The following is an 18,551-nucleotide window of genomic DNA, read 5'->3' as shown; positions in this document are numbered from 1 at the left end:
CTGCCTTGTCTACTTTTGTGCGGCATCGTTCCGCATTCAGGATTTGCTTGTGTTCTAGTACTGGATCCAGTGGAAAGTCGATTGGGTATCCCAAATGCACGACTCGTGTGCGTCTTTCTGATGGGTCCAGCTTTTCCAAGCATACAGGTTTCCCTTGCAGGACTCTTACTTTTTCTAAATAATTTGCAGTCTGTTGGTCTTGTGGTGTCATTTTTATTTCTCCTTTCAGGTTGACTGTGATGGAAAGTTTGAGCTCTGGTTGTTCCTTTTCCATTGCCGCTACTACTCCATATGGTGTAGGAAAGTGGTCTGTCTACATTATCTTGAATTATGGATGATGTGCAGAGTCTGGCGATGTCTGGTGTGAGACTGGTGGTGTCCTCTCCTGTCTCATACTCTCGTCTAATTGCTGGTTGTGGACAGAGAAGCATTGTCTGAAACTGGCTGGTGTGTGACAGTTGCTCTCCTCTATGTCTGGTGTCTTGCTGGTAGAGGCACGTGGTGAAGCCTCGATAGCAGTTTTCTTCGGTGCCTGCTGCACCTCGGCCACTGTCCCTCCTCGTCTGAAAGCTGCCTCCATTGCCTCTTTCTCTTTGACTTCTCCATGACGTCTCCACAAAGTGAGGATCGATTCACTGCCCTACCTAATGCCTGAGACACTCCTAGGTCTGGAAAAATTTATTTCCCTCCAACGGAGGTCGTAAAATGATTCCTCCAGGTGGAATCAGGGATACCTAACACCTAACTGAGCTGTTTGGTCTACCTTTCCGCTCGGGACACCTTCTAAGGTGCTCCCTTGTGGCGATGACCACAGGGTATCGCCTTGCCCTGCTTGTTAATCCAAGTGATCTCCAAGCAATGGATCCTGAGCCCATCGCCGAGGAATATGTTGATGCTCGAAGTGGGTTGCAGTCACCCAATGACATGGAACTCTATGCTAATTTGGATAACGGAAATGAGTGGCAGGTGCAACAATCACGGAATGCGAGAAGAAATTCTAAACGTGCAGACTCTGCTGATGGCGAGATCATTGGCAATGATGACAGGAACACCGGAACCCGTGTGAAGACAGTGGAGGTGGGCGGTGGTGGGCCCACCCAGCCAGGGGCCCGCCAACCCAAGCCTCCTATTGCTTCCCGCGCTGACTATGTGCGCCTGGCATTCCCACCTGGAACATCCACCAACGATAAATTTAAATGGTTCGAACAACTTTTTACTAGGTTCTCCAAAACATTCCTCGATATAGTCTGACCTAGACCAACATCCCCTTACATCTTTGTGTCACGTAAGCAAGAAGATATCATCACTCAACTGGTTAAAGGTGAGATTAGTAATATTGCTTTCGCCAGAGAAGACAGCATCAATCGCCCTAAAAAAATTAAGGAATATCTTGTTACCAGTTTTCCCAAAGAGTATCCTCTTGAGAGAGCTTATAACCTTGAAGGAGTCTACAAGGCAAGACGGATACATTAGGATGGTCAACCTCTCAACAGCATCATCAATGTTTGGAATGGCAGTGACCCTCCCCCTGAACATTACACCTTCTTTGGACATTTCATCACATCAAGTCCTATAAAACCTTGGGTATTCCCCCTCACAGGGACCCCCCTGCCCTTGAGGACGGGGAGGAAGCCTCTTCTCTGGTCCGGAAGTGTCCCAGGTGTTTGCGTCAAGGTGTAGATGTTCGGCATCGTGGCTGCCCTCAACGCCCCGCCCTCTCTAACACGAGCAGGAAGCCAGTGGCGTCTGGTCCAGCTGCAGGAGGCACCCAGCAGGAAGCTCCTGATGTCACCTCTGGTGAGCAGTTTCCAACCATCGTCGGACTAAAGCAAACAAGCAAAGATACAGAAAAAATTGACTGGTTAAAAAAGAAAATTACTGAATTGGAAATTAAAATACAAACATTAGAGACGAATCTGCCCGATGATAGTGGTGTAGTGAATCATGCTAGCGATAGTGATCAAGTAAATTCTCCCAGCACCAGCAGTGATGTGAGTGGTAATGTTGCAGCTGCTGAGGCTACTTCACCCATCTCTACGGAACGTGAGTGTCAAATCCCCATGGGGAATGGTGTTAGAGTAGTCATTGATCCCTCACTGGCACCCCAACTAGATCATAATGAAACCCTTAACTTGGTTACAGGTAAAGAGTTTAAGAAAGCACTAACTCCTTCTATGGTTAAACGCATCCTTGGCAAAAGTAATATTACTCCAGGACACACGGGACAAAGTTGCTTATGTTGTCCAAGCGTTTAACGAGCTTAAATGTTACCTTAATTCCCTTGACACTTAACCATGGCTCATCAAACAAAAACAATTAAGTTTCTTTTTTGGAATATTCGAAGTGTTTATCTTCGGATAAATGACGTAATCTTGTATGCTAACATGAGAGACGTAGATGTGATTTGTTTACAGGAACCATATACGTCCACAACTATCAAGAAGGTCCCACCCAGGATACCTGGGTATATAGCATACAACAGCGATATTGGAACTGGTCTACTCACGTATATTAAGAGTGGATTAATCTGTAAACTAATTAAAGATCACAGGAGTGATAGTATACATTATCAAAAATCCAAATTACAAACTGCAAATAGCCATTTCCTACTGTATAACATATATGGACGATGTAGTGTACTTAAAGCAGACCTGCTACCGACACCTACAGGTAACACAGCTATGTTATGTATGGGTGACTTTAATGCTCGTCACACTTTTCTTGGTGATATTCAGTGTAACAATAATGGAAGGGTCTTCTTGAAATACCTTACTGATCATAATATTACTGTGTATGATACTGATAAACAGACCCATTTATTGGGGGGTAGACTGGATTATGTGATTGGATACAGCCTAGTAGATAGCAACGTTAACGTTAAGCTCATCCCAGAACTAGTAAGTGATCATTTTGCAATATATTGTGAATACAATGTGGCGGATATTAGGTCCAATCCTCATTCTAGAGTTAAAATTAACATTCCAGACAATCTTAAACAGCACTTTAAGGCTTATGTACATAAGTGGTACACTGGGTATACACCTGTCTCAGTGGACCACTTTTACAATGATCTTGTCAGTATCATTACCAGTTATTATGATACCTGGGTTAAATCAAGGAAAAAAAGAACACTCGTTCTTCCTCATGGACAGAGGATCCTATTATTATTGCAGAGCTAAAGTGCTTCAGCTGCTGATTCTTATAAACGATACAAAACAGCCGACAATTTACTTGCATTCCTTAATGCCAACAGAGATTTTCGCGAGCTTAAGGGTCAAGTTAAGAACACATATTGGGAACAATTCCTACAAGGTATCAATAGAACTACAACATTATCAGAAATGTGGAACAAAATTAAAAACATTACCAAACCTTCAGCCCCAGTTCAGCTTCATCATACTCCTGCAGAATATGCTGACATGCTCCTAGCTCAATGGTCTAGTGTCTCACAAATTTCTTCCTTACCCCCAGATATATAGCAGCATTTAAGACATACCAACATTAACAGAAACTTTAATATTGAAATAGCACGCTCCTCACCAGATTTAACAGATCAGTTTGCTATAACCCCCTTTGAATTAACATCAGCATTAGGAAAGCCTAAACAAATTGCCCCTGGTGAGGATGGTATAGCTTATAATACCTTGAGCTTACTGAATGATGTCTCTACCCACCCTCTGCTTGACCTCTATCAAATGAGTCTCTCACAAGGTATCTTGCCAAAGAAATGGACACAAAGTCTCATAATACCAGTTCCTAAACTTAACTCTCAAAAATTCAGGCCCATTTCCCTTACATCTTGCATGTGTAAAGTCTTGGAGAAAATTGTTCTCAGTCGTGTCATGTTTTAGGTCAAAGAAAAACTGGCCCCAAACCTACATGGGTTCATGCCCAAGTGTAGCACACAAACATGCTTTGCTGAATATTTTGTAAACTGGATGGGACACAGGCAGCCTTTATGGACCTAAAGTCAGCTTTCGATGTAGCGAATGGCGAAATAATATTAGAGCAACTTGCTGAATTTGTAATCAAAGGTAATCTTCTGAGTTGGATAAAGAGCTACCTATCCAACAGGCGTGCTAGTATCCTATTTAAAGGAGTTAAAAGTACAAGAACAGATGCATTCGAACTAGGCACACCTCAAGATGGTGTCCTAAGCCCTATGCTCTTCAATATACTTATGCAAAAACTTATCCATGACATACCTGTACAACCTACGGAAACTGTTATATGTTATGCTGATGATATTTGTATTATGGCACATAGTAAACCAAGGCTATAAGTGTTACTTGATGCATTCTCCAAGAAAGTAGTAGAATGTGGCCTCATAATCTCTGTTGATAAAACAAGGGTTCTTATTCCCCATTCTCTTCATGTTAACTATACTATTAATGGAGTGCCCGTGGAGACTTGCGAGTCTTATAAATATCTTGGAGTCGAGGTTAATGATACAAATCTCGTCAGCAACCTGCGTAAAAAACTAGTTGAGCGTCTTAAACCTCTCAGAACTCTTGTTGGCAAAGGATTTGGCATTAACATAAAATATGCTCGTAGTTTTTATATTGCCTTTATACGATCTGTTGTTGATTATTATGCCTTGCATCTTCTTAAATTTTCTCCTAAACAATTACAAGGCCTAGATGTAGTACAGAATGATGCCATGCGCATCATCCTGGGTTGTCCTAGAACTGTCAGAATTGTTAACATGAGAAAGGAAATAAACTTACCTTCCATTTACGAAAGAATAGTTCTACTTAGTACTATGTTTTGCGCCAAAACTTTGAAAAATAATGGTCCCCCCAGCTCTATTCAAATTAAATTGAGATACATTCTAAACAATTCTGACTGTTCCGTCAATCCGCCGCAAAAAGCTCCCTACAGTGTGTGGCTCAGTTGTTGTGCCTATAATCTTCAGAAACTGAATGTGTCTCTTAACCCTGATAAAACTGTTCACTATATTCCCCCTTGGAAAGATGTGGAGGTCTCTTGGCATTATACCCCCATCAGTGTAAAACAAATGTATAACACTGACATTTTGAGATGTATAACATTAGAAACTATTGACAGTCATCTTCAAATTCTCAAACCGACTGAATCCTATGCCTTTACTGATGGTTCTGTGCAGTTAGGCACTGGTAGAACAGGTTGTGCATGTGCAGTGTATAAAGGGAATGAAATGATCATGACTAGTACACAGAGATTGAACAACTGGGCAAACACGACACAGACCGAGCTATTGGGCATTTATCCAGCCACTGAATACCTTAAGCTCAATGGTGGTGGAGTTATTTTCTGTGACTCTAAAAGTGCTCTGCAGTCCTTAAATAACCCATCACAATGTATGTCGGAAGTAGCTTGTAATATTGAATGGAATATAATTTTTGCCAATGATAATAACTCTTGTATAAAATTTGTGTGGATCCCATCCCATATTGGAGTTGGAAAACATGACTTTGTAGATCAATTGGCCAATGAGGCTTGCAGGAAAGAAAACATTGATTATGACTTTGGACTATCTAATGCAGTTATTAGAAACATACAAATTAAAGAAATTAATTCAGATTTAGAAGAACTAAGAAATGAGCAGTGACCTGAAAGCTGCAGTATTAAAAGTTATGACAAGTTTTGTAATAATAGGTATTTGTATGGTCAGCACAGTAACCGGACCAGGCAATGTGATGTAGTCATTGCGCGAATTCGCCTTGGCTATAGACACATCTGGCAGGTTAGTGAGGCTGAGCCACTACCAGAATACTCAGATTGTAAACTCTGTGATAAACCTTTAATGCATTCACTAGAACACTATATTGTTGAATGTGAAACCGTAAAGGACTTTAGAACTCCTGGCCTCTTGTACCACCAACTGTGTAACTATTTAATTGACTCAGGTGTTCTGGACGACATCCTAACAATTTATTCAAAATTTGCTTGTACATTTTAAAGAATGAAGAACAATTTTTATTTGTATTACTTCTAATCTGCATCACTTATGAACCCATCCCTGCCCTTGTGTGGCAGTGCACAATAGAAAGTTGTTTTCACATATCCATACATTAAAACATTGATTGTAACCATGATATATATGTGCTTCAGCCTACAGTTTAGACCTATTGTCTTATGTATGACCCTCTGTCCTGCGTGACAGTGAATACCAGCATTATCCTCACTTTAATAAGACTTTATCAAAATCCTCAGATTAGACAAAATTGTAATTATTTTTGTCAATAAAGATATTAATAATAATAATCGACTGAGAAAATCAAAGAGTGACCGCCCAGAGCCATGCTGGTCGGGAGCGACACTGTATCCACCTCTATGAGTCAGCTGACTCCACTCTTTCAAATATCTCAAGCTCATATACAGACATATCTCCATCAAGAACTTGTAATTCATATATCAACAAAACAAAGACCATAATACACAACCTTACATAATAATGCATATCAATAATAATTCAGTACATTAAAGATTATATAATGATATAAAAATATGTGAACAAAGAATTCATATTGGCAAGACATGGTAACACTGGCAAGAGAGGGGAGGAGGGGTTAAGGGAGGATTTCAAGACGTCTGCCAGCCAGCCATTATACATAAGTATACATGAATACAATATAAAGTGTATATATATAAAACATGTGTATCAAAACCATGTTTATGTGGTATACATCTCCCAGTGCTAAAATATAATTTAATGTTAGAGGACAATGTAATGAACAATATTGAAAGGGAAATTACACAGTATACATGACAGTAATACATCCGAGACCTTAATTTATACATTCTCCATCATAGTTCACATAATATTTCCTATACAGCATTATGTAGCATTCCATAATATAAGCATATACGGATGTTTTTCAAGCTACATGACATTAGGCTACTGCTATTCACTAGACTTCTAATATATATCCACAAATACATGGCAAGGACTTATGGTACAGATATATAATATACATAGATATATGTGGCTTATATTGGCAATACACATTTAATACTAGTGTGTTGTCGAAAAAAGAATAACTACATAAATTAATATTCGTGATACTAGGCTAATCAGCCAAGACATCACTATACAGTTTGAGCACATCATACACCAGCTACAGTATGATCATACTGGTGTATGTGTGGTCATAACACCACCTCACACCCATATGGTAATATCACAACACACCATGGTCCAGTATGGTAATATCACAACACACCATGGACCAGTATGGTAATATCACATCATGGTCCAGTATGGTAATATCACAACACACCATGGACCAGTATGGTAATATCACAACACACCATGGACCAGTATGGTAATATCACAACACACCATGGTCCAGTATGGTAATATCACAACACACCATGGTCCAGTATGGTAATATCACAACACACCATGGTCCAGTATGGTAATATCACAACACACCATGGTCCAGTATGGTAATATCACAACACACCATGGACCAGTATGGTAATATCACAACACACCATGGACCAGTATGGTAATATCACAACACACCATGGACCAGTATGGTAATATCACAACACACCATGGTCCAGTATGGTAATATCACAACACACCATGGTCCAGTATGGTAATATCACAACACACCATGGTCCAGTATGGTAATATCACAACACACCATGGACCAGTATGTTAATATCACAACACACCATGGACCAGTATGGTAATATCACAACACACCATGGACCAGAATGGTAATATCACAACACACCATGGTCCAGTATGGTAATATCACAACACACCATGGTCCAGTATGGTAATATCACAACACACCATGGACCAGAATGGTAATATCACAACACATCATGGTCCAGTATGGTAATATCACAACACACCATGGACCAGTATGGTAATATCACAACACACCATGGTCCAGTATGGTAATATCACAACACACCATGGTCCAGTATGGTAATATCACAACACACCATGGACCAGTATGGTAATATCACAACACACCTGAGTGATTGTGAGGTGATGGTGATATAGCAGTGATGGTAATATAATAGTGATATTGTGATAGTGATACTGAGGTGGTGACATGACAGTGATAGGGAGGTGATGGTAATATAGCTGTAATAGTGAGGTGATATAGCAGTGATAGTATAGTAGTGATAAAGCAGTGATATTGAGGTGATGGTGATATAGCAGTGATGGTGAGGTAGTGGTACTGTAGCAGTGATAGTGATATATCAGAGAATGTAAAGAGGAAATGTATCAGACTGAGGAGATAATGTGGTAAAAATGAAATGATATTGGTGTAGCAGCAATAGTGATATGTGATAGTGAGCTGCTGGTGATATAACAGTGACAACAGCTGTCATATAGTGACACCAACAATTTGTTACTCAACATGGTCAGTATATGACCCCAAGTGTGGGACCTGAGGTGATGGTGATATATAGAGGTGATAGTGAAGCTATAGTGATACAGCAATGATAGGTTGCAGTATTGAGAAGATATAGCATTGATGGTGATACAGCCGTGATTGTCAGGTATATGATACCAAAGTATTAAATACCAAAGATAGTGAAGTTATGATGATACAGTGATAAAGGTATGTCCTTAAATTACATTTGCATCAAAATACGCAGTCCATGGTGATGCAGGAGTGATGGTGATGATGGTGGTACAGTGAAGTAGAGTTGCAGCACAACACCACAGTAGTGATAGTGATGGTACAGTGAACTAGAGTGGCAGCACAACACCACAGTAGTGGTGATGGTACAGTGAACTAGAGTGGCAGCCCAACACCACAGTAGTGATGGTGGTGGTACAGTGAACTAGAGTGGCAGCACAACACCACAGTAGTGATGGTGATGGTACAGTGAACTAGAGTGGCAGCACAACCACAGTAGTAATGGTGATGGTACAGTGAACTAGAGTGGCAGCACAACACCACAGTAGTGATGGTGGTGGTACAGTGAACTAGAGTGGCAGCACAACACCACAGTAGTGATGGTACAGTGAACTAGAGTGGCAGCACAACACCACAGTAGTGATGGTACAGTGAACTAGAGTGGCAGCACAACACCACAGTAGTGATGGTGATGGTACAGTGAACTAGAGTGGCAGTACAACACCACAGTAGTGATGGTGATGGTACAGTGAACTAGCGTGGCAGCACAACACCACAGTAGTGATGGTACAGTGAACTAGAGTGGCAGTACAACACCACAGTAGTGATGGTGATGGTACAGTGAACTAGAGTGGCAGCACAACACCACAGTCCACCACATTCACCTCCGTAATGTCATTGTGGTTGACTGCTGCCCTCACCATATCCAGGCCGCTCACCACATCACCGAAGACATATAGCCACTGGCCACCATCCTGGAGGTCCCTGGTGGTGATGCCGAACAGGGCACACCTGGGACCCCCCGGCCCACTCGTGGCGCACACAGCTCCTGCCCGGCCTGACCCCCGGTACTGCCCCCGGAGGTGAGGCAGCAGTGGGGCTCCTCCCTCACCATCATTACTCTCGTAGTCTCCGCCCTCCACCCACTCCTCCGGCTTACCCTTGTTCCACACCTCCAACAGTTTAGTGTTGCAGTAGGTGTGGCCCCGCTGGCCCGTACACAACAACACAAACTGTCTGGCCAGCGGAGTGTCAGGGGTCAGCCGGATGGTGACCCGCCCTCTTGTTGACCCCGCCCACCCGAGGTCAAGGAACGCCAGGGTGCAGGAGAGGTCCAGCACGCCCACAACCTCACTCTCCTGCAGAAAATGAAATAAATCATGCTGATAACTGTACAACAAAATGTTATCATATTAGTTATGATAACTCAGTAAATCAGTAATGTCAGGAAGACTAGTGGGTGTAATAATGTAACCTGGAGGGTGTGAGCGTGGGCGGGCGTGGGCTGACGCAGGAGTGGGTGGAGGTACAGCTGTCCGTCTTGTAGAGTTATCCTGGCGGAGCGGCGGCCATCTTGGTCTTCCTGGACAGCCAACACCCGGCCAGCCTCCACCAGCCTCTTGACGGGCTCCCTCATCCTGCGGAGGTCCTCAACCTGTGGATAGTGTCAGCCCCATTATCAACTGTGGTCAGTGTCAGCCCCATTATCACCTGTGGTCAATGTCAGCCCCATTATCACCTGTGGTCAGTGTCAGCCCCATTATCACCTGTGGTCAGTGTCAGTCCCATTGTCACCTGTGGTCAGTGTCAGTCCCATTATCACCTATGGTCAGTGTCACCCCCATTATGACCCGTGGTCAGTGTCAGCCCCATTATCACCTGTGGTCAGTGTCAGCCCCATTATCACCTGTGGTCAGTGTCAGCCCCATTATCACCTGTGGTCAGTGTCAGCCCCATTATTACCTGTGGACAGTGTCAGCCCCATTATCACCTGTGGTCAGTGTCAGCCCCATTATCACCTGTGGTCAGTGTCAGCCCTATTATCACCCGTGGTCAGTGTCAGCCCCATTATCATTATGACCCGTGGTCAGTGTCAGCCCCATTATCACCTGTGGTCAGTGTCAGCCCCATTATCACCTGTGGTCAGTGTCAGCCCCATTATCACCTGTGGTCAGTGTCAGCCCCATTATTACCTGTGGACAGTGTCAGCCCCATTATCACCTGTGGTCAGTGTCAGCCCCATTATCACCTGTGGTCAGTGTCAGCCCTATTATCACCCGTGGTCAGTGTCAGCCCCATTATCACCTGTGGTCAGTGCCAGCCCCATTATCACCTGTGGTCAGTGTCAGCACCATTATCACCTGTGGTCAGTGTCAGCCCCATTATCACCTGTGGTCAGTGTCAGCACCATTATCACCCGTGGTCAGTGTCAGCCCCATTATCACCTGTGGTCAGTGTCAGCCCCATTATCACCTGTGGTCAGTGTCAGCCCCATTATTACCTGTGGACAGTGTCAGCCCCATTATCACCCGTGGTCAGTGTCAGCCCCATTATCACCTGTGGACAGTGTCAGCCCCATTATCACCAGTGGGCAGATTCAGCCCCATTATCACCTGTGGTCACTGTCAGCCCCATTATCACCTGTGGTCAGTGTCAGCCCCATTATCACTTGTGGTCAGTGTCAGCCCCATTATCACCTGTGGTCAGTGACAGCCCCATTATGCTGGACCTGTAGCTCCAGCTCGCCCCCCCCCCTCTACTGACAGGGGGTTGGTGCTGGACCTGTAGCACCAACCCCCCCTCTACTGGCAGGGGGTTGGTGCTGGACCTGTAGCTCCAGCCCCCCTCAACTGGAAGGGGGGTTGTGCTGGACCTGTAGCTCCAGCCCCCCTCTACTGGCAGGGGGTTGTGCTGGACCTGTAACTTTAGCCCCCCCTCTACTGGCAGGGGGGTTGGTGCTGAACCTGTAGCTCCAGCCCCCTCTACTCTCAGGGGGTTTATGCTGGACCTGTAGCTCCAGCCCCCTCCCTACTGGCAAGGGGTTAGTGTTGGATCTGTAGCTTCAGCCCCCCTCTACTGGCAGGGGGTTGTTTCTGGACCTGTAGCTCCAGCCCCTCTACTGGCAGGGGGTTGTTGCTGGACCTGTAGCTCCAGCCCCCCTCTACTGGCAGGGGGTTGGTCCTGGACCTGTAGCTCCAGCCCCTCTACTGGCAGGGGGTTGGTGCTGTACCTGTAGCTCCAGCCCCTCCTCTACTGGCAGGGGGTTGGTGCTGGACCTGTAGCTCCAGGCTACCTCTAATGGCAGGGGGTTGATGCTGGACCTGTAGCTCCAGCCCCCCTCTACTGGCAGGAGGTTGGTGCTGGACCTGTAGATCCAGCCCCCCTCTACTAGCAGGGGGTTGGTGCTGGACCTGTAGCTCCAGCCCCCTCTCCTGGCAGGGGATTCCTGCTGGACCTGTAGCTCTAGTCCCCCTCACCACTAATGGCAGGGGGTTGATGATGGACCTGTAGCTCCAGCCCCCTCTACTGGCAGGGGGTTGGTGCTGGACCTGTAGCTCTAGCCCCCCCCCTCTTCTGGCAGGGGGTTGGTGCTTGACCTGCAGCTCCAGCCTCCTCTACTGGCAAGGGGATGGTGCTGGACTTGTAGCTCCAGCCCCCCTCTACTGGCAGGGGGTTGATGCTAGACCTGTAGCTCCAGCCCCCCTCTACTGGCAGGGGGTTGGTGCTAGACCTGTAGCTCCAGCCCCCCTCTACTGGCAGGGGGTTGATGCTAGACCTGTAGCTCCAGCCCCCCTCTACTGGCAGGGGGTTGGTGCTAGACCTGTAGCTCCAGCCCCTTCTACTGGCATGGGGTTGGTCCTGGACCTGTAGCTCCAGCCCCCCCCCCCTCTACAGGCAGGGTGTTGGTGCTGGACCTGTAGCTCCAGCCTCCCCCCTCTACTGGCAGGGGGTTGGTGCTGAACCTGTAGCTCCAGCCTCCCCCTCTACTGGCAGGGGGTTGGTGCTGAACCTGTACCTCCAGCCCACCTCTACCGGCAGGGGGGGGTTGGAGCTGGACCTGTAGCTCCAGCCTCCCCCTCTACAGGCAGGGGGTTGGTGCTGGACCTGTAGCTCCAGCCTCCCCCCTCTACTGGCAGGGGGTTGGAGCTGGACCTGTAGCTCCAGCCCCCCCCCTCTACTGGCAGGGGGTTGGTACTGGACCTGTAGCTCCAGGCCCCCTCTACTGGCAGGAGGTTGGTGCTGGACCTGTAGCTCCAGCCCCCCTCTACTGGCAGGGGGTTGGTGCTGGACCTGTAGCTCCAGCCCCCCTCTACTGGCAGGGGGTTGTTGCTGAACCTATAGCTCAAGTAAGTAAGTAATTATCAAAAGAAGGCACCAAACCGGGAAGGCTATGTAGCACCATCAAATACGCAAAATAATCAGAGGGCGCTAAATATCACCAAGGATGCCAATACGAGAACAAAAACGCATAAGGCGAACGATATCAAAAGTATCCGAGTCACCAAGAATTCTATCGAGGGACAGGTGACCGCGAGGGGCGGTCGGAAAGCAAGACACACGCTCGTCCTGGAAGTCAGGTCATTCAAGAAGGACATGCACGACCGTAAGAGGGACAATGCAACTAGGACAATAAGGAGCAGGGCGGCGCTCCATCAAGTGACCATGGGTTAAGCGAGTATGGCCAATACGCAACCTCGCCAGAGCTGTTTCCCACCGCCGGTTACGGTGGAAGGAGGACGGCCACGAGGAAACACAACATTTAAGAGTACGTAGCTTGTTACCAGTAACAGACAACCAAGAAGCCTGCCAACGGATAAGGACTGAGGAATGGATAACCGGGTAAAAGTCGGAATACGGAATGCCTTTATGAGAGATGGGACAAGAGCGGACAGCTTCCTTGGCGGCAGCATCCGCACGCTCATTTAAAGACACACCAATATGGCTGGGAACCCAACAAAACTCAACCGACTTAAATTTACTGTGAACGAGAAACAGCCAATGCTGGATCTCGACAACTACTGGATGAACCGGATTAAAGGACCCAAGAGCCATGAGGGCACTACGAGAGTCAACAACAACTACAAAGGAAGACTGACAACGAGAAAGCAGGAGACGAAGAGCATAGAGAATAGCATAAAGTTCCGCTGTAAAGATGCTAGTCTCCGGAGGCAAGCGACACATATAAGTGCGATCAGGAAAAACAACAGAGTAGCCAACACCGTCCGCTGACTTAGACCCATCGGTGAAGACAGGAACGGAGCGGGAGTGAGAAGTGCTCGAGGAAAAGGCGTTTTAGAAATGTAGGAGGGGTAAAAGCTTTAGTGATACGGGTCAAGGATGTACAAAACCGCGGAAGAGGGACCCTCCACAGGGGCAAAGAAGGAACAACACGAGGAGAAACATCAGAAATACGAACGGAAAGAGAATCCTGTAGGCGAGATAACCGGACAGAAAGAGGGAGGTGGTGAAGAGGAACAGGAACCGCAGGAGGGGTAAAAGTTAAAGCACGACAGAGGCGAGAGGAAGGATGTTGCAAGGACCGCGCACGATAGCGAAGACAGTAGCGATCACGGCGGTCCTGGAGAGACAGGAAACCAGTGTCAACATAAAAGCTAAGGATGGGAGACGAACGAAAGGCACCAGAACTGAGGCGCAACCCAGTATGGTGCAAAGCATCAAGACACCGAAGAGTAGAAGGAGAAGCAGACGAGTAAGCAGGGCAACCATAATCGAGCTTAGACAGGACGAGAGAGGAATGTAAAGCAAGGAGAGTGCGCCTATCTGCCCCCCAAGAAGTATGGGACAAGACCCGAAGGAGGGTAAGGGCCTTAGAGCACTCAACACGGAGGTAAGAGATATGGGGAGACCAAGACAAACGAGTGTCAAGGAATAACCCCAAAAGCTTCGCAGAATCTTTGTATTCAAGGGGATGACCATAAAGGGACAAAGAGGGACGAAGAACAACCCGTTTCCGCGTAAAAGTCATGGCCCAAGTCTTAGAAGTAGAGAACTTGAAGCCTTGATCTGTGGCCCAAGACGACACGGCATCAATTGCAAGTTGAAGCCGGCGTTGAAGGAGAGGCGAATCATCACCCTGACAACAAAGGGTAAGATCATCGACATAGAGAGCGGAGAAGACACCAGAAGGAAGAGAGGAAAGAAGACCATTGAGGGCAACCAGAAAAAGAGTAGTGCTCAGAACACTACCCTGGGGCACACCTTCGTATTGCTGAAAAGAGGGAGAGAGAGCGGTACCAAGGCGCACCCGAAAGGAACGACGAGAGAGGAAGCTGCGGAGAAAGAGAGGGAGATGACCACGAAGGCCAAAAGAATGAAGTTGAGATAGGATATGATAATGCCAAGTGGTGTCGTAAGCCTTTTCCAGGTCAAAAAGGACGGCAACAACGGAGGTCTTCGCAGCAAAAGCAGTACGAATATAGACCTCCAAGTTCACCAGGACATCTGTCGTGCTGCGGCACTTGCGGAAACCAAATTGAGAAGGGGAGAGGAGGTGATGGTGTTCCAGGAACCACATCAGACGAACGTTAACCATACGTTCAAAGAGTTTGCAGACACAACTTGTGAGAGCAATAGGGCGAAAGTCCTTAGGGGAAGTACCCAGAGACCCCGGTTTGCGAACAGGGAGGACAACGGCATCGAGCCAGTCCTCAGGGACTGACGACGACTCCCAGATCCGATTATACAGACTCAGTAAATACTGAGACGTGCTCGGAGGGAGATGGCGAAGCATCTTATAATGAATACCATCGGAGCCCGCCGCCGTAGAACCGCAGAGGGCCAGGGCAGAACGAAGTTCAGAGAGAGAGAAGGGATCATTATAGGGAAGCTGAAGATGAGTGCAGAAAACTAAAGGACGAGACTCAAGGACAGGTTTACGAAGAAGGAAAGATTGGGGAAGATGAAGACCAGAGCTAACAGAAGAAAAGTGGGAACCCAGTTCGGAAGCGACCTGCAACGGGTCCGCCACAAGAGTATCATGGAGGTGAAGGACCGGTGAAACATCGGGAACGAACTTACCCGCTATCTTGCGGATACGCTTCCAGATCTGGGCCAGAGGGGTTTCGGACGTAATTGTTGAGACATAAGATGCCCAACATTCACGTTTAGCCATACGGATGGCCCTACTGGCCACCGCACTCGCTTTCCGAAAGAAAAGAAAAGAAAAGGTCGTCTGCCGACGGCGGTGCTTCTTCCAGGCTGCACGCTTACAGCGGACAGCCCGAGCACAGTCCGCATTCCACCAGGGAACGCACTTCCGTGGACCCCGGGAGGAAGAGCGAGGGATAGAGCGGAGGGCAGCGTTGGAGACAGTGTCATGAAAAGGGAGGAGAGCGCGAGAGAGAGGCAGAAGGGAGAAGTCAGAGAGAGTAGCACTGAGGGAAAATAGGGTCCAATCCGCCTTAGCAAACTGCCACCTAGGGAAAGAGAGGGAAGGGCGAAAAGAGAAAAAGGAAACAAGGATGGGGAAATGATCACTTCCATGGAGGTCATCAAGAACCTGCCACATGAAATCTAAGTAAAGAGAAGAAGAGCAGAGAGAAAGATCAAGACAAGAAAGGGTGCGAGTCCGAGAGTCCAAATGAGTGGGCTCACCAGAATTCAGAAGACAGGGAAGAAGAGAGGAGAAACGGCTCAAGAAGGCGACACCGGGTATTCGTCAGAACGTCACCCCAAAGAGAATGACGACAATTGAAGTCACCCAGCAGGAGCACAGGCTCCGGCAAGGAGTCTAGGAGGTGTTTCAAATCAGGAAGAGAAAGCGGGACACTCGGGGGGAGATAAATGGAACAAGCAGTGTACCATTTCCCCACAAAGACACGAGCAGCAGAACAATGGAGAGGTGAAGGAAAAAGTAAAGGCACAAAGGGAACATCAGCACGAATCAAAAGAGCAGAAGAATTAGAAGCCCCAGCAACAGCTGGGGGGGGGGGGGAGAGAAAGGAATAGCCACGAAAACGACCAGGACGAGCACCAAGCATCGGCTCCTGGAGACAGACACAAAGGGGCAAAAACCGCGAAATCAGAAGTTGGAGTTCGAGGAAATTAGCGTAATAACCTCGAACGTTCCATTGAAGAATGGACAACGACGTGAAGAGAAAGGACAAAAACAGAGAACAAGGAAGAAACAAAGGCGACAGAGCAACAGAGCACGTTAAAGAATATCAGGGTCGGGATCAGGGTCAGCAAAGTCAGGGTTAGGGGGCATGGGTAAACTGAGCAAAGACGGAGGGAAGGAAACGGGAGAACAGATCAGAGGTGGGCGGGCGGGGTCCGGAGGAGGAGGAGGAGGAAGAGGAGGAGACAACGGAGAGGAGCAGGCAAGGACAGCAGCAGGAAGAGGAGGGGTAGAAAGAGGGGAGCGTATCTCAGCAAGGGCAGCAACTGAGAGGGAAGCGGGGGCTAAAGAAACCTCCATAGCAGGAACAGGGGGCGCAACCACCGAAATGGGAGGGGAAGGAGCGAGAGAGGCAGAAGTAGGGGCCGAGGAAGAAAGCGAAACCTTCTTACCCGCCGGGGAGGAGGAAGGAGAGGAGCCAGGTTTACGCTTCTGACGTAAAGAGACAGGTGTTCCAGCAACCACGTACTGGGCAACGGATTCTAGCGTCTCAACAGGAGAGCGATGGACATCAGCCCGCACCGACAGGCGGCGGGGAGAGTCAAGAGACGGAGGGGAAGGATGGGAAGGAGGAACGGAGGGAGACGAGGAAGAAGACACAGTTGACACGACAGACCGGGTAGAAGGAAGGGGAACCCCAGACAGAGGACCAGGAGGAGGATCCTTCGGGAGAGAACCCAAAGGAACAGAGTAGGGGGCAGTGGGCGCATCAGGGTCCAAGGCCCGGAAACGGTTGTGAGTCTGAGGAAGGCGGGAAGGACGAGGAGAGGAAGAGCGCAACACGCGAGCATAAGAGATATGAGCATAAGGCGGGAGCCAGCGAACCTGGCGTCTCGCCTCAGGAAAAGATAAACGCTCCCGGTGCTTCAAGTTGAGGACGGCTGCCTCAAGCTTGTAATGGACACACGCACGGGAGAAGGCAGGATGGGTCTCACCGCAGTTGAGGCAACGAGCCTGGGAAGAAGTGCACTCCGACTTAGAGTGACCTTCGCCACCACACAAAGGACAGAGAGAGACAGTCCCAGAACAGCGGAGGGCACCATGCCCAAACCTCCAGCCCTTGTTGCAGAGCTGAGGAGAAGGAATGTACTCCTGGACAGAGCACCTGGCACCAGCAAGAATGACAGAGGGTGGAAGGGTCCTACCATCAAAGGTAATCTTCACAACCCGGAGGGGTTGACGGCGACTACCACGAGGGGGACGAGTAAACGTGTCCACCTGGAGAATAGAATGGCCCTGGGCAGCAAGGATATGTCGAATATCGTCGTGGCAGTCGCGCAGGTCCCGAACACCGGTCGCAACATGGGGCGGGAGCAAAATAGTGCCAACACTGGCATTCAACTGAGCGTTCTTCGAGACCCGAACAGGGGTCTCGCCAAGGCAGGATAAGGCAGCCAAGCAGGAAGCAGCATCCTGAGAAGGAGCAGCAACGACACGTGTACCAAGACGAGTGGGGTTGAAAGTAATGGAGGCATCCACAGAATCAACGAGATGTCGATGGAGGGAGAAATCGTCAGGAGGCGCAGAATCAAGAGGGAGGAGATCAAAATATTTGGCCCACGAAGCGGGACCAAACAAGGCTTGATAGGTAGCAGAACTGGAAGGAATCGAGCGAGGGCGGCCGTGACGAGGACGGCGGTGAGAACCCCCAGAGAGAGAGGGGTTAAAAGGCGCAGTAGTTACAACTAGAGAAGGAGCCGCGCCAGGGGACGAGGGAGTCACCACTGGGGGCTTGGGGCTCGACCCAACCACAGAGGAGGGAGGGGAGCCAGGGGAAGGAGTCAGAGAGGCCAAAGGAGGAGCAAGGTCGGGGCCCAATGCAGCGGAGGCTACAGAGCCCAGTCTTCCAATACGGACCGACTCGGGGGCTTGGTCGCCCACTCCACGAGCCTGAGAAGGTAAACCAGAAGCAGCCGAAACAGGGGTTATCATCATTACGAAAAGAAGAATTCATTCACGAATGTGCCCCCACACCCACCATGGAGCCACAATTAGAGGCAGGACACCCAACAAGAAGCTATCGCCGATCTTGCCGGGGC

At 48.0% G+C, this 18,551-nt stretch overlaps 1 protein-coding gene across 1 annotated transcript in view; it reads right to left on the bottom strand.

Moving 5' to 3' along the window:
* Positions 1 to 7,844: 7,844 nt before the first annotated feature.
* The window catches only part of LOC138372063 (tripartite motif-containing protein 5-like), a 51,771-nt gene continuing 41,064 nt past the window's right edge, over positions 7,845 to 18,551 (bottom strand). The window contains exons 4-5 of the mRNA XM_069337247.1: positions 9,850 to 10,029; positions 7,845 to 9,733 (exon numbers count right to left, since the gene is read on the bottom strand). Coding sequence (XP_069193348.1) covers positions 9,221 to 9,733; positions 9,850 to 10,029 — 693 coding nt within the window. The 3' untranslated portion in view covers positions 7,845 to 9,220. The remainder of the gene's footprint in view (positions 9,734 to 9,849; positions 10,030 to 18,551) is intronic.

The sequence above is a fragment of the Procambarus clarkii genome, chromosome 37, assembly GCF_040958095.1.
Source record: "Procambarus clarkii isolate CNS0578487 chromosome 37, FALCON_Pclarkii_2.0, whole genome shotgun sequence".
NCBI classification, from domain to species: Eukaryota; Metazoa; Arthropoda; class Malacostraca; order Decapoda; family Cambaridae; genus Procambarus; species Procambarus clarkii.
The sequence above is the reverse complement of the archived record's forward strand: the minus strand, read 5'-3'. Positions and strand labels throughout refer to the sequence as shown.